Genomic DNA, 22956 nt, shown 5'->3' with positions numbered 1-22956 from the left:
GGCCGAGGGCGGGCTGGCGGCGGCTCCCAAAAAAGCATTGGCTGCCGGGAGGAATGCGGGCAGCCCCCGGGGGCAGTACTTATCTGGCCGGCGCGGCCGGGGCGGCGCTCGCACTTCGTCCGCCGCCCCGTCCCGCGCGCACCGCCAGGAGCTGCCCGGTCCGCCTCTCCGCCTCTCGCCTCTCCCGGGGACTGCCCGCGCATCGCCCTGCCCTTGCGCCCCGTCTGAGCCGCCCGAGCCGCCGCCGCCATGGACGCCATCAAGAAGAAGATGCAGATGCTGAAGCTGGACAAGGAGAATGCCCTGGACCGCGCTGAGCAAGCCGAGGCCGACAAGAAGGCGGCCGAGGACCGCAGCAAGCAGGTGCGCGCACCGTGGGCGACTTCCCGGCGGCGCTCCCGGGCGCTCCGGGGCGGGCGGGAGGACGTGGCGGCCCCTGGGTGGCGTCGGTGGGCCGGGGAGCGCAAGGGCTCCAGCCCTGAGAAGCCGAGAAACGCCGGGGAAGGAAGAGCGGGGCGGGCCGGGGGGCTTCTTCCAGGGGGCTCCGCCGTCCCTGGGCCGCGGGAACTTCCCCCGGGGGTGGGGGCACGTGGCCTCTGAGCCGCAGCCCCAGGCAGCTGCCATCCCGAGCCCCGGAGGGAGATCCGGCGGCCTCCCTGAGTCCAGTGTGTCCCCCGAGCAGGCGGTGCCCGTGTTCTCCCCAGCCTGGGCTCAGGGCAGATGCCCACTGGGGCAGCCCCACGGCAGCCTGGACGAAGTCCCTGCGAGAAACGAGGGGCCTGACCTGGGTGGCCGATGGCCTTTCCGGAGACTTTGCTGGCTGTGACTCACCCGGCTGGGAGAGGGCCCGTGCGCTCCCGGCTACACACAGGGAGTTGGCTGACCTGCGGATCCGGCTGCACCCACGGCTGAGAAGGACCTTGGGCACCTCCCTGCCCCGGCTCTGTCCTCGCCTCCTGGCCCAGCGCAGGGGAGGGGGAGTGGGGGGGAGGCCGGACGTCCAGCTGGGAATCCCACCGCGACCTGTTGTTTCCTCCTCTCTTTGTTTGCCGTGTGCGGGGCTAGTTTGAGGACGATATAACCCAGTTGGAAAAACAACTGCGGGTCGCGGAGGACGAGAGAGACCGCGTCCTGGAAGAGCTGCACACCTCCGAGGAGAGCCTCCTCACAGCCGACGAGAAGGCCACCAAGGTATCGAGCGCAGAGGATGCTAACGTCTCTCTTTCTCTCCTTTTTCTCTGTCTCGGTCTGTCCTCTGGCACCCGCACCTTTCCTCTGCACCATCTTGTTGCCTGCCGCACCCCCCTCCACGCCCACCCCCCACCCCACTTCTGCGCTCTGCCCGCCTGGGTTGCCCGCCGGGCCAGCTGGAGGACGAGCTGGTGTCTCTGCAAAAGAAGCTGAAGGGCACAGAAGATGAGTTGGATAAATACTCAGAGTCCCTGAAAGATGCCCAGGAAAAGCTGGAAGTGGCGGAGAAAAAGGCGACAGACGTAAGTAAGCTCCCCCCCCCACCGCCACACCCCCACGCACACACTCCGCTCCCCTCTTTCTCTCTCAGCTGCCCATCCGGCTTCTACAGCCCTGGGCTTCCCCCTAGGCCATGGGGCCGGCCATCTCACCCGCCAGCTTCCTGCCAGGAGGGCATGGTTAGGGCAGTTCTGGGTTTTGAGGACCTCTGCTCTCACCGGGTGTGGCTTGAGTCCGAGGTGGGACGATGCCCCTTCGGGCAGGGATGCCTCAAGCACAACTGGATGGGCCAGGCTAGCTCCTTCTAGGCCTGGCCCTGGTTCGGACTTGGATGGGTGCCCACCCAGGAGGCCCAGGGTGGCTGTGCAGAGGTAGGCCCTGGCAAACCACCCATCAACATCTCTTGCTTTGACCTGCGTAGCCCAGTCTAGCCTGGTTGTATCAGATTTTGGAAATGAAGCAAGGTTTGGCCCTGGTGAGTCCTTAAATGGGACGTCACCAAGGAAGCCCAGGGTGGCTGGGCAGAGGCAGGCCCCGGGAGACCCCCTCTGCTTGTCTCTTGCTTGATCTGGATGGGCCACGCTAACCCCATCTTGCCAAATCTCCACTGCCACGTAGGGTCAGGACTGGTCAGCCCTTGGATGGGAGACCAGCAAGGGAGCCCAGGGTTGCTCTGCAGAGGCAGGGAGTGAAAGACCCCTTCTGTTCTCCCGCTCTGATCGGGGTGGGCCAGGCTAGCCAGTTCTCATCCCCTTTGGGAAGGGAAGCAGGGCCAGCCCTGGGGAGTCCTTGGAGGGAAGAAGTCCAGGGTTGCTGTGCAGAGGCCGCCCATGGCAAACCCACACCTGGATATCTTCTGCCTGGACTTGGCTGGTCCAGGCGAGTCTGACGGCATCAGCTCTTGGAAGCTGAGCACGGTTAATACTTGGATGGGCTTCTGCCAAAGGAAGTCCGGGGTCTCCATGCAGAGGCAGGCAGGCAGTGTCCCTTGAGGCACTTTCCTCCACTAATCTAGAATTCCTGGTGCTTTTGGAATGATAGAGGACCCTTTTGGGGCGCCGACCCTGGGCTTCCTTCCATTCCTCTGCGGAGCCAAGTCTCCGAGGGCCGTGGGAACGCCCATGAGAGATGCCAGGCCAGGTCGCCAGGTCTTCTTCCTTTCCGAGCCTCCGCCTGGCTTTGGAGAGCTGGGGAGAGAGCTTAGGCTAGCAGAGGGAAACGTGGGTCCCCCATCGGTGGGCCTGGCTCGGAAGATGATACTTGCTGGGTCTGCAGTCTGCGGGACAGAGATCCAGAGAAGAAGCTTTGGGTTATATATAGCTCAGCACTTTATATGGTGTAGTGTGAGAACTGCTCCCCACCCCCCACCCCCGCGGCCTCTCATCCCACCCACCTGTTTGACCCCTGACGAGTATTAAATAGTTCCATGCATGGAGCTCTCAGACATTTTCGGCCCCACAACCCTCCTGGTGCAGCAGACATTCTTTCCGAGTAAAGGCTTCTCCCCACGGTCAGCGGGAGGCAAGCCAGGCCCAAGCCGATGACCGCGCCGAGATCTGCCTCCTTTAAAAAAAAAACCCCACACACCTTCACTTGATTTGCCCTCCAGGGAAAAGACCGGTGCATTAAGCAAGACGTTCTACCAAGAGAGGCAAAAGCAGGCAGCGTTTTGGAGCGAGGTTCCATTTGGGGTTGGAAGCCGTCCTGGCCCCAATGTAGCCCATTGTGCTGGTTGAAGGGGTGGGGAAGCTGAGGGTGGGGGGGGGGGGATTTCTCGTGCCCAGCAGAGAAAGGAATCTGCTCGCCTTAATTCCAGCCCTTCGAACCGCAAAATGACTGTCCGTCTGAGGCCGGCGGGGCGTAATGTGGTTCAGATGTGTTCTCTCAGCATGCGGCTTTCTATAGAAGGGAGTCAGCGTTCCAGCCGGGCGTTTATTTAACTTGTTCAAAGGAACCGCATATAGATCCCGGGGAGATATTCCTTATAAGGGAAAGAATGTAGACAATTTGGAAATAGCTTCCCTCGGATGGAGGCTTGGAGGGAGCTGAGGAGTGCTACTGGGTTCAAAGAGGGAGAGAGGGAGAGAGAGAGAGAGAGCAGGCAGGAGGTGGAGAGAGAATTTCCTTCCTTTCTTCTGTGATTTTTTCATTTAGGAAGCAGGGAAATTAATTTGCAGTGTCGGGGAGGGGGAATTTGGGTGCCTTTGGGTAGCTGCTTTCCCAGAGAGGTGTCGTAAGCACTGTGTTTTCCCTGTAGGGCAAAATCCCTTAATTGTATTTATTTATATTCACATTTCTATACCGCCCTTCGCGACAGATCATCTCGGGGCGGTTTAGAGCCTGAAACCAATAAAACACAGCATAAAGCCCATGAAAACCCCTTTTGAGAGGGAGTCGTGGGGCTGGTGGGAGGAAATGTCAGGCACACTCCTGGGTGGGTGAATCCCGAAAAGAGGAAACGGCTTCCTTGCTGACACAGGCGTTTCTCATCGGAGAGACAGACGGATGTTGCTCATTAGGGAGAAGGGTAGGTCAGGCCTGTGGAGTGAGCTCACCTTTGCAGGAGGCTGTTGGGCAACAATCGCGGCTGGCCTGATGTTAGTCATGGCCGCGGCAGACTTCATTCAGCCTCCCGGTCCCTTCCTTTGAGCTTCCCGTTTGACTCAAGTGGGTTGGAAGTTCTGCATGAGCAACCGTGGGCTGGCTGTTCTTATCCTGTTCCCGCCTAGGCCTTCCCCAGCAGTCTTTCCCAATACCCTTTTCCCGGGCAGGTGTGTCCTTTATTCTAAAACATCACCAGTTCTGGGGACAGAACCTTTCATGTCATTGTAAGGGCTCAGGGGCAGAGCCTCTGCTTGGCAGGCAGAAGGTCCCAGGTTCAATCCCCGGCATCTCCAGTGAAAGGACCAGGCAGGAGGGGATGGGGAAGGCCTTGATCTGGGACCCTGGCTCAGGGGCAGAGCCTCTGCTTGGCAGGCAGGAGGTCCCAGGTTCAATCCCCGGCATCTCCAGTTAAAGGACCAGGCAGGAGGGGATGGGAGAGGCCTTGATCTAGGACCCTGGCTCAGGGGCAGAGCCTCTGCTTGGCAGGCAGAAGGTCCCAGGTTCAATCCCCGGCATCTCCAGTTAAAGGACCAGGCAGGAGGGGATGGGAGAGGCCTTGATCTAGGACCCTGGCTCAGGGGCAGAGCCTCTGCTTGGCAGGCAGAAGGTCCCAGGTTCAATCCCCGGCATCTCCAGTTAAAGGACCAGGCAGGAGGTGACAGGGAAGACCTGGCTCTCCTGAGGCCCTGGGGAGCAGCTGCCTGTCTGAGCAGGCAATGCCGGTGGTCTGCTTCAGCAGAAGGCAGCCTCGTGTGTCTGCTAGGGCTCAGGATGTTCTTGTCTGAACGTGCTCTGGGCCCAGGGCAGGGTACTTCTTGCCCACTGGGGGAAAACACACGCAGACACATTTTTGGCCTGGATTGGGTGTGCTGGGAGGGAAAACCCGCACAGGCTGGCCTGAACTCCTGGAGCAACGGCAGGTCAGGACGAAAATGCTCTAGAGAGAATGAAGCCTTCCCAGCAACAATTGGGCTTGTTCCCTGGGAAAGAAACAAAACAAACAAAACCCCAGTCCTGGTGGCACCCGAGAGATTTATTGTGGCAGAAACGTGTGTGAGCGGAAAACTGCTTTGGGAAAGACAAGGAGCTCACCGTGAAGAAGCGGGGGCTGGCTCCCTATGCGGGGGGGGGGGGACGGGGGACAGGGCTGTTGTGAAGCAGGTGGAGAAAGTTGGGAGTGCTCAAAAAGTCTACGCCAAGATACGCTCGGGGGACCCTTAAGCAGCCCCAACACCTGGCTCCTGCCTCAATTTCTTGCTTCCCCCTCTGCATAGCTCCCTCTTCAACGTGGCCTATGCAGCTACAGCAAAAGTGAGGTTTGTTCCCCTTCAGAAGGGAAAGAGGGACAGAGGAGAAGTGACTGGAGCACCCCAGGCAGCACAGGCAGTCATCCCCCGTCCCCCCCCCCCCCGCCGCCGCCGCCGCCCAGGATGAAATCCGTGGGAAAGGAAAGGTGGCCCAGGACGGAACAGAAAAGGCTATGCTAAATGCTGGGGTTTTATTAATTATTTATTGGATTTATATCCCACTGCTCTCGGAGGCTGGCTCAGAGACCGGATTCCCCCCTTCCCCCAAAAAATACTGGATGATGAAATGCAGTGGCTTCTAACCCCTCATTTTCTGGCATGTGAGAACCAGATTTTAGATTCTTTTGCAGGAGAGAGCAGTGGTTTGTGCGGGGATGGGAGAGCCAGTGATGGAGGGGGGGCTGAGCTGTGTGAATGCCCCACCTTGGACCGCAATGAGTGGCGTTGAGCAGCAGGTGGCAGTCTTGACCCACTGGCAGATATCTTCTCCCCCCCCCCCTCTTCCCCAGAGGGCTTTGGCCCTCTTCCCTAAGGGCAGCAAGCAGGGGGGGGGGGCAGTTCATTGGTCCACCCTTCAGATAAGGCCCTGGCTCTCCTGGGGGGTGGGCTGCACAGCCTTTCCAGCAATTCTTCCTTGGCTAAGGGAGGGGGGGGGACTGTATTTGATTTTGTTTGGGTTTTTTTGTGAGTCTTCTGCACATTTGGAAGTGGGAAATTTGGCAGTGTGGAGGATGGGCCAGGATCTGGGGGGGGGGGGTTGGGGGCTGGGTCCAAATCCTTTCTCTGCCATGAAAATTCATTTGGGCCAGGCCTAGGGACCTCCAGGGTCATCTAGTCCAACCCTGTGCAGAATGCAGTCACACCCTCTCAGCCTAGCCTACCTCCCAGGATGGTTGTCTCCCCAGTGGGAGAGAAGGGCAGGCCACATAAGAAGTCCTGCTGTTAGCAAGGCAGGGGGGGGCATGTCCCGCATGCTCTGCCCACTCTGTGTATCCCGCCCCTTGGCTTCTGCAGCCAGAGTGTGGTGCAAAGGGGCAGTGGATGCCTGGCCTTCCCGCTTCAAGCCAAGGTGAAAGAGGCGCTTGCACGGAGAAAGCCAGCCGCTCACGGCAAAGACTGCTAGCCCGGTGTTGGCGCTGGCACACTTTGCGGGGGCGGGGGAGCCTGGCCCGCAGCTCTCGGGGGCAGAGGGAGGTGTCCGACGCCGGGGGCGCGGGAGGGGCGGCTCTCCTGGAGGGGGTGGGCGGCGTGCGTGCGGGCCGTCTTCCTCCCTCCCTCCCTGCGTCCCTGGGGCAGGTGGCGGGCGGGGCGGAGGCGGAGGCGGGGCCGGGGCGGGAGGTGGCCGCCTTGCGGGAGGAGGGCGCGTCGTCCGGCTTGCAGCGCAGTAGCAGGAGCCGCAGCAGCAGCGAGGCCCGGAGCGGAGCGGGGCGAGGCGGGCGCAGCGCGTATCCCAGCCGGCCTGGGCGCCCCCCGCTCGCGCTCTCCCTCCCTCCCCTCCCTCGCGTGCGGCCATGGCGGCGGGGCTGAGCTCGCTGGAGGCGGTGCGCAGGAAGATCCGCAGCCTGCAGGAACAGGCGGACAGCGCCGAGGAGCGGGCCGGGCGCCTCCAGCGGGAGCTCGACGACGAGCGGGCCTTGCGCGAGCAGGTAGCCGGAGCCACGACGCCCCACCGCCCAGGGGAAGGAGGGGAGGGGTCCGCCTGGGGGCGCCGCAGAGGCGAAGGCTTTTTTTGGGGAGGGGGAAGCGCCTCTGCGCAGAGCGCCCTTTCCCTCGGGGGAGGCCGGCTGAGCGCTGGGGGCGCGCGGGCCCTTTGGCGCAGGCCTTCGGGAGGCCCCCGGGGTGCGGGAGGGGCGCGGCTGGCCTTGCGGCGGCTCTGTAAAGGAGGCCACGACCCCCCCTGCTCTAGGCCACGGGTGGGGGGGGTGTCCAAATTCAGGGTTGCTGCCTTTGGCATGGGGGAGGCCGGTCGGGACTCCCGCTTCAGGGTCTCTAATGCAGATTGGGGGGGGGGGGCTGTTGCGGCCCAGGTTCGGTTGTGGCTGTGTCCGGGTGCGAGAGGAAAGGATGGGGTGACCTGCTGGTTTGCTCCCAGTACTGGCATTCCTGGTTGTGGGGGACCCTTTCCCCTTGTCTCAAGTGGGAGCCCCACCTGGCTCTCTCTGGGGTCCTCCTGTCACCACTCAGGACTCCCAGCGAGCCTTCTCTGGAATTAGAAGCCTGGGCCAGGTGTGCACAGCCATCAGAAGAGGGGATGCTTGGAGAGATGGAGCCTCTCCATCGCTTGCCAGAAGGTCCTGGGTTCAATCCCCGGCATCTCCAGTTCACAGGCTTAGGGGTCAGTGATGCGAAAGACCTCTGCCCAAGAAACTGCTTCCAGTCTGAGCAGACGATACCGGTCTTGATGGACCAAGGATCGGGCCAGGGCTGGACTCCATGTAGGCAGCTAGAAGGAAGTGGCCAAGTTTCACTGGAATGGGGCAAGAATTTGGGAACGGTTTGCATATGTGTGTGTTTCTCCCCCACCTCTTTGCACTGCACCAATGCCTTTGCTGCAGGGTTCTGGTGTGCCTAAGCAGTTTATACTGCAGCCTCCTGTGGAAGGAATTCCCCAACCGTCAGTAGGTCTTCCTGCTAGGACAAGGCATTGGATTGCAGTTGTTTAAAAAGAAAGCAAGAAAATCCAATCTAGAGCAGCCTTGAATGGGGAGAACAGATACTGGGCTGATCCTGCCTGTTGTTTAAATTGCCCTGGCCAAGCCCCCCCCCCCCCCCGCTCCCTCAAGGAGGCTGGTGGGGAAATGCTCCCTGAACTATGAGCTTGCCTCTTCCTTCTGCACTTGACCGGCTGGCTCGTGGCCAAGTACAGGCGCAGGCTGCTGGGGGAGGAGAGAAGGAAGTGTCCCCCAGTGCTGCAGGCCAACTAAGGTGATCTGGGCTTGCTTTGATCTACACCTCCCCCCCCACACACACACACACACAGCGTTTCCTGGGTGAAATGTGTTGCTTATTCTCACCTTCCTTCCAAGGAGATTGGGACTCCTCTGTCCCATGGTTACTCACAACAACCCTGCAGGGTAGGTTATATTGGGAGGACAGCTGAATCCAAGTCTTATTGTCCTCCTAACCGCTGCCAGACCTGGCTAGCCCAGAAGCCTGATCCCATGAGATTCTGGGGGCTAAGCAGGGTGGCACTGGCTAACCCTCAGAGGGAGATCTCCAAGGAATTCCATGACCTGACTTGGGGTCTGATTCTGTTGGTGTAGGAGAGGGGAGAGGCTGTGGCTTAGTGGCGGAGACTCTGCTTGGCCTGCAGAAGGTCCCAGGTTCAATCCCCGGCATCTCCAGTTAAAGGACCAGGCAGGAGGGGATGGGAAAGACTTTGATCTGGGACCCTGGCTCAGGGGCAGAGCCTCTGCTTGGCAGGCAGAAGGTCCCAGGTTCAATCCCCGGCATCTCCAGTTAAAGGACCAGGCAGGAGGGGATGGGAAAGACTTTGATCTGGGACCCTGGCTCAGGGGCAGAGCCTCTGCTTGGCAGGCAGAAGGTCCCAGGTTCAGTCCCCGGCATCTCCAGTTAAAGGACCAGGCAGGAGGGGATGGGAAAGGCCTTGATCTGGGACCCTGGCTCTGCTTGGCATGCAGAAGTTCCCCGGTTCAGTCCCTGGCATCTCCAACTCCAATGGACCAGGTAGAAAGGGATGCGGCAGATCTCAGCCCACTGAAACCTCGGAAGGCGGCTGCCGGTCTGAGCGGACCGTTCTGGCCTTGCTGGATCATCTGTGGCTTAAAGGACCAGGCCGTCGGTGAGACCCTCCGCCTGAGACCCTGGATTAAGGACCAGGCAGCAGCTCCTTGTGCTGTGCCCTAGAGCTCTGGAAAGGGAGTCCTGGGGTGGGACGCCCCCTTCCTCGGCTGCTCGTACTCCGCCCGGAAAGGAAACCCTTGTTTCCTTGCACGTCAGCCCCAGCCACTTCCTACGGCCGGCCCACTGGGTCTGGCCTCTGTCCCTGTGAAACTAGTTTGCCAAGTTCAGTCGTAGCTGTGGGTTCAGGGAGTGCCCTGGCCGAGTCCTTGGGAGTTTGGTTGACCATATAAGGCAAAGTCCTGCTTTATAGCAGGGGGGAAAGAAAGAAAGGGAGGGACGTCATTTGGACCTTATAGGGTGGTGATACGCCTCGGGAAGAGGAAGTTGGAAGTTGACCTTTAATCGTTCTGGGGAGGGGAGGTGTTGAGGGGGGGGAGAGAGAATCTCGTGTAATGATTAACATGCTGCCCAAAGGCTTTCCACAATCTGGCTGGGGGGGGATTCTTTGGTGGGTCTCCCCCCAGGAAGGGGAAAGAAAGGCCGTAGCCGCTCCTGCCTGAAGTATCCAGAGCTCTGGTTTTGGAAGGGGAATCAAAGGGCTGATTTGGCTCTGGTGGCGTCACTGGGGGGGGGCGCAGATCTCCCTGGGTGCCTTCCTAGAGGGTGCCCCGAAGAACTTCCTGTTGGGCCTGTGCCACCCCCTTCACTTCCTGGTGGGATGGGGGCAGCCAGAGGTTGACGCACTTGGCTACTATCCTCAGATTCCTTTGTGCCGTTTACAAGGTGGAGAGCTCTCGCTTGGTTTTGTAAAAGTGGCCTTTCTCAAAACGCACCGTCCTGCGGCTTAGCTCGGGACTGGTGTTTTCGCTCGATCTTCCAGCTCGTAAACCCACATGTGAACAAAAAACATGCAGCAACCAAAATCCCCACCCCTACAGATGGCACAGAGGCGTTTCTCCATAAAACAAGAACCAGGGGTGAGTCCAGGGACAGCAAGAGCAACATAGAGCACATTCCTTTGTCCTGGCAATTGCTGTGGCCGTTCCCTTTCCCTAACGGCCCTGTCCTCGATCTTGCCGTGCTCCAGGCCCTTCCTGTGTGCCGGAACACTTTAGGGACAGGGATCCTTGAAAACAACACCCCTCTTGTTCCCTTTCAAGTGGAGAAGTGCCTCTGAGAACAGAAGCGGTCCCTTGGCCAGTGTCCATTCAGGAGAACGTGCCTGCGTCCAGTTGCAGGGTGGAAATAGCTGCAGAAGTCTCGTTAAGAAAGGGGAAGGAGGGAGACATAAACAGAAAATAGTTGTTGCCCTTTATTGGGGGCAAAAACCTGTCGGGGTCCAAAAGTCTGCCCAGCGCCCCTCCCTGATGCCTCTGCTTCCTCCTCTCCTCCCTGCAGGCAGAGAGCGACGTGGCCTCCCTGAACAGGCGCATCCAGCTGGTAGAGGAGGAGCTCGACCGTGCCCAGGAGCGCTTGGCAACCGCCCTGCAGAAACTGGAGGAGGCCGAGAAGGCTGCTGATGAGAGCGAAAGGTGGGCTGGAGGAGCCTCCGAGCGGCACGCGAGGCGCTCACGATCCAGGATCGGGGCCGGGGAGCTCTTTGATTCGTCCGGCAGCTTGGCGTTTCGACCGTCCCCCCCCCCCCCCCTCGGCTTTCTCGGCCCGTGGTGAACTCAGCGGGGTTGGTTGCGAGAGGCCAGAGGTGGAAACCCCAAGCGGCAGCCTCCTGGGGAGACTTTGGCTTTTGTGCACGGACCAGCAAAGAGCCTGTCGTGATGGCTCTGTGTGTGTTCGCTCTGGTCATCTCGCAGGGCGGCTCCGTGCATTGCCCCTAAAGGTTGCACACAGAGAGATGTAAGCCCCCCCTGCACACGCACAAAGGGAACTTGGACAAAGAGCTTAGCCCCTGCTCCGAAAATCTTGTTGGACGCCAAGGTGCTTCTGACCTCAAATCTGGCTGCAGGGGCAGAGTTGAACCTTGCGGGGTGCAGAATCCAGATGCCCTGGGGAGAGAGGCGTGGGTGCATGCAGCCCTGGCGGTCCGGCCCAGCCCAGCCCCTGACCTCCTGTTTGGTGTCTTTTTCAGAGGAATGAAGGTCATTGAGAGCAGGGCCCTGAAGGATGAGGAGAAGATGGAGATCCAGGAGATCCAGCTGAAGGAGGCCAAACACATTGCAGAGGATGCAGACCGGAAGTACGAGGAGGTCAGTCCTTGGGGGTCCCGCCTCCCCCCTTGTTGCTAGGGAAGCCGTGGGAGGACGGGCTCGTTTGGGAGGCCACCACTCTCCTGGAAAGGTTTTGGTGGGGAAGGAGACCAGGTGTAGACCAGGGAGGACACTTTTCCTAGTGAGCGTCAAGAGGGGTTCCTGGTCCTCTGGAGTCCCAACAGGAGAAGAGTAAGCCAGTTTTGTGAGCGGTGTGTGAAGCTGTATTCTCCTTCACTTGTGCACATGGGGCTATGGAATGGTCCACTCTGGGGCCTTCGTACTGTTCTTCCTCCGATCCTGTCCTGCCCTGTCTGTAGCTCTTCAGCATGGGCAGAATGAGAGTAGAGAAGCCCGTGAGATCCAGAGGGGAGAGCACAGCATAAGCCTGCGAGCAAACCAGTTCAAGGCGACGGACAGCCGTCTGGGAAAGGGGCATGAGAGTGATTGAAATTGGGCCGACTTTGGTCCCAACAACAGCCAGGGGGAGAGAGACTGCCTGGCCTGTGCAGCGGTTCAGTTGCCACGGCAACTGGATTTCCTGCCGCCCGAGACCTCTGCTCCTAGTTCCAGATAGGAGGTGCGAATTTAAGCCTTCTTCCCCCTTTGCCTTTTGCCTCGCTCTAGGTGGCTCGTAAGCTGGTGATCATCGAGAGCGACCTGGAAAGGGCCGAGGAGCGGGCCGAGCTCTCAGAAAGGTAAGCGCCGCCCCTTCGCTGTAGAGCGTGTTGGGTGCTGCGGCCAAGCATGACCATCTGTCTGGCAGTTTTTCGGCGTCCAGCTCCGCACCGTGACTGGCTCGTGTCCCGTGGCAACTGCGTGCACCGAATCCAGTGGCGTCTGTCTCTGTGCGTGTGACGGCTGCGTGTCCGCATATGGTCTCCTGGGGGGGGGGGCGGAGGGAGCAGGGGGGGTATTTTTGTTCCCTGCATGCCTTGTGACTCGCTCACTGAATTTTGTGAATGGCTCTGTGCGTTTTCATGTGTCCACCTAACAGCCAAGTCCGACAGTTGGAGGAGCAGTTAAGGATAACGGACCAAACTTTGAAAGCGCTAATGGCGGCGGAGGAGAAGGTATTGGCGCGCGGCTGCACCTCATCGCTGTGTCTAGAACGGCCCGACTTAGGCGCACCCCGGATCTCCCCGCTCTCCTCGCCTAACCTGCTGGTGGCGCCCTTCCGCAGTGGTGGCGGAGGCCACCCTTTCGCCCTTCACTTTCCTTTGCGTTCTGCTTGCGTGGCTTTCTGCGGGCCTTTTGTGGCGTGTGTGTGTCTGGGCGGCTGTGCTGGGGTGTGTGTGTGTGAGAACCTTCTGCAGCTAATCCAGCCCGGAGAGGAAGCGGGGCCGTCCGAGGCCATCTTGTACGCACCACTTCCAAACTGATTTGGGTCCCCGGATCTCCCGCCACGTATGCAATCCGGGTCTCGTGGCACGTCTAAACGTGGGAGCATCGTGTCCTCTTAAACGGAGAGGAGATCTCCGTCTCCCGGGCAGCCCACTGAGTTCCGCTGCTTTAAAAACTGACCGGGTTTCTTGTGTCTGCGATTGGGCACAGAGCTGACCCCAGGCGCCTGAGCCTGTTTTTGGCCGTTGCAGCCGATTTGCCCATTTGGGTCTCGGACAGCCCCGGCTCCTTTCAAGGCCCTTCTTTTGCTCTTGGGATTCGGTTTTCATTTTTCTCTATCTTTTTCCTCCCCTCTTCTTTTGCTTGACCGATGGTCCTCCTGCCCCCCTTCCAAAACATTAGCAAATGCGCTGAACTTGAAGAGGAGTTGAAAACTGTGACCAACAACCTGAGGTCGCTGGAGGCTCAGGCCGAGAAGGTAGGGCTCTTGCCGGGAGGGGCAGGCAGCAGCAGATGGGTGGAATGGCCCCGGCCCTCGGATGGATTTCTCCCACCTCGGCCCCTCTGACTTGCCTCCCTGGAGGAGGGCTAGGTGGACCCCACAGGGCCTCTGCAGCAGCCGGAAGCACGTACCAACGACTGCGCCTCCTGCAGAATGGACACTGGATGCTGCCCCGTGCAGAGTCCGGCCGCTGGTCCCTCTGCCCCCGGAGAAAGGCCTCGCCTGACCCCTGGCAGTCAGCGGTCCTTGACCTGGGAATGCCAGGGGCTGAATCTGGGTCTTCTGCGTGTACCAGCAGGCATTGTCCTGCTGAGCAGAAGCTTAGAGTTAAAAAGCCAGAGCAATAAAAAGAGGCCAGAGATCCATAAAAGGATAAAACGCTCAGCAGTTTTGCTGAGGATGGAGGTGCCATGCCTGGGCTCTCTCTTGCCCAAGCGTTCAAGCTGGTGCCAGCAGAATAGTTGGCAGAGGGAAGCCGTTCCGATTTGCACAAGAATGCACGGGGTGTGTGTGTTAAGAGCACAGTGGAGCACTAGCCCCCGGTCCTCTCACAGGATCCATCCGACTGCTTTGTGATTTTCAGCTCTGTCCAGCAGAAGCGCAGTGCTCAGTCCAGGTCTGTCCTCTCTGCCTGTGGGCCAGCAGGACAGACCTCCATCCCGGTCCCCTGGGACTCCAGCGGTGGGACGCCTAATCCACGCCCCCGAGGGTTACTCTCCCACCCATAGGGAACACCTCTTTGGCCATGTTGGAGAGGCCCATCTGGGACAATCCGGCTCTCCTGGACAGCTTTCAATGACCTCTTCTGGCTATCTGAAAAACGCCCCCTCATGATTTGTCTCGCGGGATGCCCCTAGATCCTCATAAAACGGGAGATTATAAAAGAGGAAGTTGGGTGCCAGCCATAGTTGGACACGGCCAGCCAGGTCGGGTTCAGCCTTCTTTGACAGCGTCTCCTGGATGGATGGATGCCAAGGGGGTTTCCCCAGAAATTGGAGAGTGCAAGTAGCAAAAGTGGAAAAGCTTGTGTGGTCTGTGTTGTTAAGAGTTGTTAAGATACAAGAAGCCACACACCCACACCCAGTTTTCACATCATACCCCTTCTTTCATCCGGTGAGTAGTTTCTGGATGTAAACTGCCAAAGTTGGCACGTTTAGTCCTTAGATAGATGAAGCGGAGATCCGTTCTGTTAACAGTAACGCAGAAGGAGCCTTCCGCAGAAGTAAGAAGTAGAACGTTCTTTGCAGTGAAGTGAAGTTCCCCTGGATCTGACCCAGTAGAACACATTGACCACGGAGTGGCGTGCCTGAACCTGTGGCCGCAAATCCAGGAACTTTTAAAACCTTGACTCTTTTCTGCGCTCGGTCATGGTCGATTTTAATTCTCCAAGGAATACAGTCGAGGGACCGAAATATGCATCGGCTTGACTGGTGTTTTTAAACAATCAGCTCGCCCTGGTTTCTGCCACGGTCACCCTGCAGGCAGCATGCAGAGGAGTCGAAAACCGTGGCGTTTAGCTGCCGTGAGTCGTTAAAGCAGATGAAAACAGATAAAAGAGCAGCTCTGGCTGTAAAGAGCCGGCTGCAGCTGCTCGGTATTCGATGCTACTAAAAGCCGAGGCCGGCGGGGCGAACTTAGCCTAGCACCAGACGTGGAGTATCGATAGTGCCCAGGAGGCATGCCACGATCGGGTTGCGACCTGCCTCGTCCCCGGAGGGCTGGGTGCCTTGCAAAAGACTGCAGGGGGCGATCTTAATGAACGGGTGAGTGTGGGCTCAGGTGCCCTGTGGCCCTTCGGGTGCCCTGTTCCCAGTCACCTTTGGAGGGGAGAAGAGAGGCTTTAATTAGCTTGAAAGTCCAGGTCGCTCCATTTAGTGAAACCTGCTGGTTCAGCCAGATCAAATCAGGACGGTGTTAAAATGTGGTTGTCAGCCTTTCGCTGCCAGAGGACGTAGGGATGGCCACAGGCAAAGACAGCTTTAAGACAGGGGATTTGTGGCGGAGAGCTCTACCGGTGCAGTTGGCCTCTCAATCCCAGAGTCAGGAGGCAGCATCAGGGGAAGGCCTCAGCCTCTGTGCCCTGCGGTTGGTCCTCCCGAGGAACTGGCTGGCCCCTGGGTGAGACGGGAGGCTGGGCTGGGGTCTGAAGTTCCTACTTGCGTAGTGCTGCTGGCCACACGAGGGCTGATGCGTGTGGGTGTTTTTCTCCTCTTTTGGCTTGCAGTATTCGCAAAAGGAAGACAAGTATGAAGAGGAGATCAAGGTCCTGACCGACAAGCTGAAGGAGGTAAAAAGACGCCTTTGCAAGGACAGCGGTGTGGCTTTACGTGCCCACAGCTCCCGGATTGTGGCCTTTCCCCCAGCAGTCCCCGTCCCTCGCTTCGTGTCCCTAAGGCAGCCTGCCCCGCAGACTCTTGACTTCCCGCTGTGTGTCTCTGTCCTAGGCCGAGACCCGAGCTGAATTTGCTGAGAGGTCAGTAACCAAGCTGGAAAAGAGCATCGATGACTTAGAAGGTACGTTCTTATTTATTTATTTATTATATATTAATATACCGCCCTCCCCGGGGGCTCAGGGCGGTTTCTTAGGGGAATGCTGGTCCAGGATTCTACACGTTAAGAATTGATCATGAATTGCACTCCGTACACGCTCTGTGAAATTGTCCTTTGCTTTATCAACTTAATCCAGTTTCGAATTTCTTTTGACTCCTGTGGTTGTTTTTTTTCTGCTTGATTTCCTTCACTCACCTTCCGCCACACCTCTGCCTCCTGTACATCTCCCTCTTTGCACTCTGGTGGCTTCTGGACCCTTCCACCGCCGCTCCCTCCTTGCACTTCCGCCTTGCCCTCTGGCGACTTGTAGACGAGTTGTATGCTCAGAAGCTCAAGTACAAGGCCATCAGCGAGGAGTTGGACCATGCTCTGAACGACATGACTTCCATGTAATTGGGCCTGCCTGCCCCCTGCCTCCCCTCATCCCCCCCCAATTCCCAAGCGCAGCATGGCCAACGAAACTTGCTCACTCTCCAGCAAAGCTCTAGCGGTGGATCCGCCTCCTTTTTAAAAAGAGGAGCCTAAATTGCCAGTTTGGAGTCTGCTAAAGGCTGGGAAGGAATTAGGGAGGGGACCGCCCCATAGGTTCTTTGCCTCTCCGACGGGTGGAGAAATACCCAGAAGGAATTGGGAAGGGGATTGTCCACTGGCCCCTTCTGCAATTTCAAAAGCCATCCGTGGCTTTGCGTGGAACCTACGGCTGGCTTCGTTGGTCCAGCAGCTGAAGCAGCCTGGCTGCCCTCCCATGAGTGCCGGTGGCTGATGAAACCTGTCCTGGCCCGCGGGCTCCGAATCTCCCCGGCCACATCTCCAGCCCCCACTCTGAGCCTAAAGGAAATTGGACCGCCTTGGGAAGGTTCCTTTCCCCATAAGGAGTGGGCAAATTTCTGCCAGGGTGGCTGCATTCTTCTAACATTTTGCAAGGCTTGGTTTTACGCCCCTTCCCCCCCCCCCCAATGCCTGCTTTAGGTGTCTTTTAAATTTTCTCTCCTGTTTTCCTCTGCTTTGATTTGGAGTTTACAACCTTAACTGCACTTGCTTGCGGATCGACTCGGTCAGTGCTGACAGGCAAGCTTCTCAGGGGATAAGACATTGTGGGCACAGACTTCTAACATTCCCTTTGTTACCGTTTTCTTTTCAAAGTGGCCGCAAGTTGGGCGTTGTGTTTTTTCTTACCTTGCATTTCCCTCCCCAGCTCAGTTCACAAACAAAACCCATTCCTGGGCATAACAGTTTGCGTGGTTTTTGGTTTGGGGATGGGCGTTTGCTTCAGTCCTTAACATGGTGTGTTTCGTTTCTAAACCTCCGTGCAAACCCTCTCTGACATTTTTGTGAGCCATTAGCAAAGAGTTTGGTTAGTAGTTGAGGGCAGCGTGGAAACCTTCAGGCGGGGGCAGTCGTAGCAGGAGGGTCCTGGGTGGCCGGGCTGCTGAACCCGAATTTGAAGGGCCTATTAATGGTCTCATTGCACCGGGGCCCTTTGGCTAGCCTCCCTCTGGAATTTTGGGTACACAGAAACAGGCTGAAAACCTTTCTTGGAAGGAGTTAAAATCCAGCCCGTGTAATTGTGCAGAGTTTTAAAAATCTGCAAGAGACATTTGCCAACAGTGTTTGGGAAAAGGAACTTCATCATTTCGTCACCACCACCTCCCCACCCCTCCATTCCCTCTGGCCCTTTCCTCCTAAGCTGCTACCCTCAGAGGCTGCCTGTAGCCATTCTGCACGAGTCCCTGCTCCTGGCATATCTGGAAGAGAGGCTCATGCAGAAACTCATGGCAAATGGGCTTATCTGAAGCAATGGAATTCTTCCCATGCATAAAGGAGGATGTGACTCCCGGTGTGGAGTTAGTTTTGGTTGATTGTCTTCTGGGCACCAAATGCTACTCCCCCCCCCCCCCAACTTGCCTCAATCGACTAGAGCTTAGGGCAAATTTGGAGCCACGGTACACAAAGCAAGCAGGTCTGCAGAAACCTCCCGGGTTTGAAAACGTTGTGCTTCTGGGCATGGCATCTTGCAGTTCACCGTGGAGTTTGGGTTTGCCTAGTGTGTGGGAGGACGGCCAGTCCTGGCTGTGTGGTTTTGCGTGTGTGTAAAACAAGGGAAGGGGTGTGTGTGTGCCAGACCTGCTTCATTTCAGTATGCTTGCTGCATCTTCTCTCCCCTCCTTCCCTCCGCCTCCATGATGCCATTTTCATTTTCTGTCTCTTTATCTTCATGCAGATAAATGTCTTTGCTTCACCTCTGCAAAGACACCCTTGTGGCGCTGGAACCTCCATCTCCTGGCGTCTCACAGCTCTTTCTCGGTCCCTCTCCTCCTCCTCCTCCTCCTGTTTCCCTCTACGCCTTCCCTTTCCCTCCTCCTCCTCCTCCTCTCTCGCGGGACGTGGGGCACGATCTCCCGGTGCCTGTGGACTGTACAAAAGCTGCCCCCCCTTCCGTGTAAAATAAAAACACCTGTTGCGGATGTTGTTTCTGTTTTGCTAATTCCTTCAGCCTTTTATTTATTTCCATCATTTCCAGTATGAGTATAATAATAATAATAAAAAAATCTGCTTTCTTGCTGTTAGGGATATTCTCTTTTTCTTTCGCTTTTGTTGTCTTCCTCTCCTCCGTGCCATTTCACCAACCCTTCGGCTTCTCCGCAGTCCTGCGAGACCAGCAGGGAGCTCCCCAGTGGCCGGGTGGGGCGAGGCTTTGGTCGCTTTGACCGTCTCCCTGCCCGCCAGAGGACAGGTCTCAAGTGTGGCTCCTCCAGAACTGGTTTCAAGGTCACCCTTTATTTTGCTGTTCCAAGCCGTTCTGTCTCCTGCCACTCCCTGCGGGAGTCAAGTGCAGCCAAAATAAATCAACAAAACTCAGGGCTGTCAGCCGGGCGGAACCAGAGAGCCACATCACCAGCTGGGGCTGGCAGAAGACAGCATTGGGCCCGAAGGAAGCCTACAAACAAGGCGGAAGGAGAAAAACTTTTGGGACGGCTGAAGCCCTTCTGGGATCAGGGTCATGGGACCAGGATTCCAGACCTGGGAGGCAGGGGGGGGCGGGGCCTTGGTATGTCCTTGGGGTGTGTTTATCCACACGGAAAGGCCGACCAGGGACTAGGGTTCTTGTTGTCTGGGGAAGGGGAATGAAACTCTGACACCCCCCTCCACCATACTGTGCTCATTTTAGTGCCTCCCACACCCCCCCATTTGGCTCACTTCCTGAACTGGGGCCCTGCTGGAGAAAAGTCCATAAAACGCAGGAGAGCCAGCTTGGCCCAGTGGTTAAGAGCGGCAGCCTCTAATCGGGAGAGCCGGGTTTGATTCTCTGCTCCTCCACCTTGGACCAGTCCCAGTTGGTAGGGACATATAGGAGAAGGTGGTCCTTCAGATCCCCCGTTCCCAAGCCACGTAGGGCCTTAAAGATCTCCATCCCCCGGCCCGTGTTCTTTGCCTCCGTCCACTGACGTGCTCTCAGGCAAAGGGACCTTCCCAGTAAGCGAGGCTTCGGCACAGCTCCCCTCCACCCCGGCCCTTTCCGTGGGAGCTTGGAAACAAGCAGATGGGTGTGAGCTGTGGACATGCCCGAGGAAGAACGGATGGCGGCGGGGCTCCAAGGGTTCGTCCTCATCTCAGAACGGGCAGAGGATGGGCCGGATCCCAAGAAGGGCTCTGCCAGGAGCACCATAACTGTTTGCGGGCCTTCTAGAGGTTTCTCTTCTGATGAATCCAAGGGGAGCAACTGGCGGGGATCAAGGTTGGCACACCAGGGAGCTCCTTCTGGGAGGGAGGGGCTGAAAATAGTATGGAAGGGAGGTCCACCAGTGGGTGGCTCGGAGTCCAGGGGCTGCCCTGTGATCCCAGAGATGTGTTTGGCTGTCCCTCTTGGGGCTTGTGAGCAGATATACCTCCCTGCACAATGGGCCCCGTGGCCCGGCTCTGTCTCTCTCCCGCTGCATCGGGCCAAAGCCAGCCAGTGGCGGTTCTCCAGCGCGTTGCTTCCGTGGCTCTCTGTCGACACTGAGCGTGTTACCTGGCCTGGAACTCTCCTCCCCCCTTTCCTTTCTGAGCTTCTGTCCCACAACAAGGTAGAGTCTCTGATGTGTGTCTCTGTGAGCTTTCCAAAGTTGTTGTTTTCCTCTCCTGATAACTAAAAACTACGAAGCCGCTTTGGAGCGTCTTGCTGTCTTCTGTGACGCTGCCGTTGTCTTCTGCTGCCTCTAACCTCCTGTTCTTTTCTGCCTTCCTCTCTCCCGCTCCGGGCTCTCCTCACTCACTCGCCGCCTCGCACAGACCAGCTCTACCACCAGCTTGAGCAAAACCGGCGCCTAACCCACGAACTAAAGCTAGCCCTGAACGAAGATTAAGCTTTAGGACGGATAGTCTGTTCTAACCGTGCGTTTCACGACCCGTTTGACGTTGGAAATATGCAAGGGTGGCCTGGTATGCAAGGGTTTTTCTGGGTGCAAAACCGCAGAGCCATCCGGTTGGTTGTCCTGTTCAGATTTCCCCGTTCCTTCCCTCGGTTCCCAGGTCCGCTTAAAACCAGACCAGGCCCAAGCCAAGCAGCCTGTCTCTCAAGGCTGCAGAGTTGTTGCCATTGACTTTCGGCAGGCAAGGTCTTGTTTCAAACGTCCCGAGTCGAAAGCACTTCCCGGCTGGACGTGTACCTGGGATCCGAACCGGCAGTTCAGGGTTTGCCAGGGAGCCGGCTGTGTGTTTGGCAACAGCGTCAGACACCCAAATCAGAACAGCCGTGCTGCTCCAGGGGGGTGACTTGCGCTCTTTGTGAAGGCCTCCCTTGCATTGCTACAAATCTGTCGGTGACGTCTCGGTGCTCTCTGGGCCCGGAGGTGTTGTGTGTTGGTCTACGCATGTGTTGGTGGGTGTGTGTAAGCAAGCATGCATGTTAACAGAAAGCAAAGTCCTGTGACGTTTCCCTCTGTCGTCTGTTGGCCCTTGGCTTCGCAAGCCAGTCCCCACCGATGTTCCCAAGTTGTCAGGATGGGCTGGATTCCTGCAGAAATGGGCCCTTTCTGCATAGTGTTGAGCCTCTGTGTATTCTTCTGTGCTTCCTGTGTGTAACTCTGCTATAAGAAAACATTTTAAAGGGACCGTGGCTTTCCTGGTTTCTAATGGCTTGTGTGCTGCATTCATAAGCACCTTTCCTGCCCCCCTGCCCTCTTTTTGCTGCCCAAATGGGTAAGAAATTAAAGCAAGAGTTTGATGCCACAAATTCCCCTCGAATCTGACTTCTGACTGCATGCTCCCTACAGAGAGGATGTTCTTTGGGGAGGGGGTGCCGGCCCACTGGGTCAAGCTACTGGCTCTGCCACCTTTCGGCTTGTCCAGATGATCAAAGGATCCGAGCCCGAAGATCCAGGGTCTTGTGCTCAGTCCGTAACCTTATGCCGTGACCCTCGTGCAGCTGCAATACGTAGGGCCGTGCAAATGACTCCTTTTGGTTTGTTCATCTCTTGGCTTTTATTTTTCTACTCCCACCACAGAGAAAGTGGCCCATGCCAAAGAAGAGAATCTCAACATGCACCAGATGCTTGATCAAACTTTACTGGAGCTAAACAACATGTGAACTTCCCCCTCCTAGCTGCGACCACAACACATTTCTTAACACCTGCTTTGCCATGAAACCCTCCCCTTCCGTGTGTCTTTTGTCTTTTCCAAGTCACCACCTCAAAAAACTGCTAAACCCCAGGCATGGAGTTGAGGAAGATGCTGAGACAGGAAAGTTGCATGTAGGTTAACCCAGTTTCCCGTTCGCTCTCCGATTCCGATGTGCCATAACCCCGACCACCTCAGTAACACAGTCCCGGTCGGGGCAGAGAGAGTCCCTCCGAGGCTGCCACTTAGATATTAAAGCAAAGATGAACGCTTGGAACCCAAGCGAGGGAAGCGTAATTTTGTGCTCCTTGGACTGTTATCGGTACCGCTTGGCAGCTTGTCCCAATTTAGCAAACTGATTTTCTTGGAGACGAGCCTCCGGTCGGGAATATTTGACCTCCTTGTAGCTGCTTGTGGGTTCAAGGAGGAAACAGATCTGCAAGCCATCTTTGACACCATTTTAACACTTGAGTTCAAGAAACAGGCTCACTACCCGCTTGTGAGACAGCCTTTTTGGGTCGTTCCATTTGTGATGTTTTTAAGATCTGATACAATGAGGGGAGGGGAGGAACCTGAAATAGTGTACATGGGTGAAATTCTGGTTGCGCTCTGTTTCTTGTCTCCGAAAGGGAATCGGTTAAATTTGGTGTTTGCCACGTGTTTGTTTAGCACACTTATTTTTTTGTTGTTGTTCTGTTTGGAGCAATTTTAAGAATCATCTTGTATGTAAACATTGTATAATTGATAATAATTGAATAAAACACACACTTTAGGACATTTTCTAAAAAAGCTGCTGTTTTCCGGTCTTCATTTCCAGCCTCCTGGATTGTGTCTGTGCAGCTTCTCTTTATGGTGAGGGGGTCAACATCTAATGCTGGGCAGGGTGTCTGCCAACACAAGCACAATAAATCAGATGTTGCATGGTGGTCAGGGCTTGGCATTTTTTCTCTTTCCAGGAGGCATAGAAGCAATTACAAGGCAATAAGGCAATAAAGCAAACAGACTTGGCAAACCAGTCCACAAAAGGTCTGATAGCCAGATGTTTTGTCCAAGGTCAAGGAAGCAGGGAGGTAAACAGGCAAGGCAGGGAATTAGGGTACAGGTCTTTCTCTCTCAGAAACATGCACAAGGTTAACATACAAGGCTGAAACAGAATTCTTGTTTGCAAAAAGACTTGGATAACAGCAGTGTAAGCAAAAGGTTCTCACAAAGTGGCTCTCCTCTGTGTCCCACTTTTATCAGCCTAATTAGCTGACTCGGTGGAAACCCAGGTGTCCTGATTCACCAAGTCCTTGGTCCTGCATGAACTCTGTATCGGAAGGCAAGGCTGATCAATGCCATGCTAACAACCAGGCACTCCTTCTCCTGTCTTGAGCTACCAATCTCTGCTTTTGTCTTTGGTGCTCCTCCAACTCAGGAGAGGAGACCCTGAAGGTGGGAGACAAACTGTCTACAGTTTGTTTCCGTTGTGCAGCAGAAACCTGCGTCTCTGTTGAAATGTTTGTTTGAGAAGAAGGGCCTGAAGAGCGCTTGGCCAGTTCGACCCAAGAGAATTTAACCTTAAGGCTCCCGT

At 56.9% G+C, this 22956-nt stretch overlaps 1 protein-coding gene across 26 annotated transcripts; it reads left to right on the top strand.

The window, feature by feature from the left end:
• The first annotated feature begins 62 nt into the window (after positions 1 to 62).
• TPM1 (tropomyosin 1) lies at positions 63 to 22172 on the top strand. Of its 26 annotated transcripts, none has more exons than XM_077318001.1 (10): positions 63 to 363; positions 1066 to 1191; positions 1368 to 1493; positions 10584 to 10717; positions 11272 to 11389; positions 12017 to 12087; positions 13136 to 13211; positions 15460 to 15522; positions 15680 to 15749; positions 16096 to 16178. In XM_077318001.1, the coding sequence occupies exons 1-10, from the start codon at positions 250 to 252 to the stop codon at positions 16176 to 16178; spliced, it is 981 nt and encodes a 326-aa protein (XP_077174116.1). In that variant the 5' UTR covers positions 63 to 249. The 26 variants fall into 26 exon arrangements, with proteins under 26 accessions (XP_077174116.1, XP_077174115.1, XP_077174101.1 ...); XM_077318000.1 differs by lacking the exon at positions 13136 to 13211 and adding an exon at positions 12387 to 12462; XM_077317999.1 differs by lacking the exon at positions 16096 to 16178 and adding an exon at positions 21272 to 22172 and having other exon boundaries at positions 68 to 363.
• Positions 22173 to 22956: the final 784 nt, after the last annotated feature.

This window comes from Paroedura picta, chromosome 18, assembly GCF_049243985.1.
Source record: "Paroedura picta isolate Pp20150507F chromosome 18, Ppicta_v3.0, whole genome shotgun sequence".
NCBI lineage: Eukaryota > Metazoa > Chordata > Lepidosauria > Squamata > Gekkonidae > Paroedura > Paroedura picta.
The sequence above is the reverse complement of the archived record's forward strand: the minus strand, read 5'-3'. Positions and strand labels throughout refer to the sequence as shown.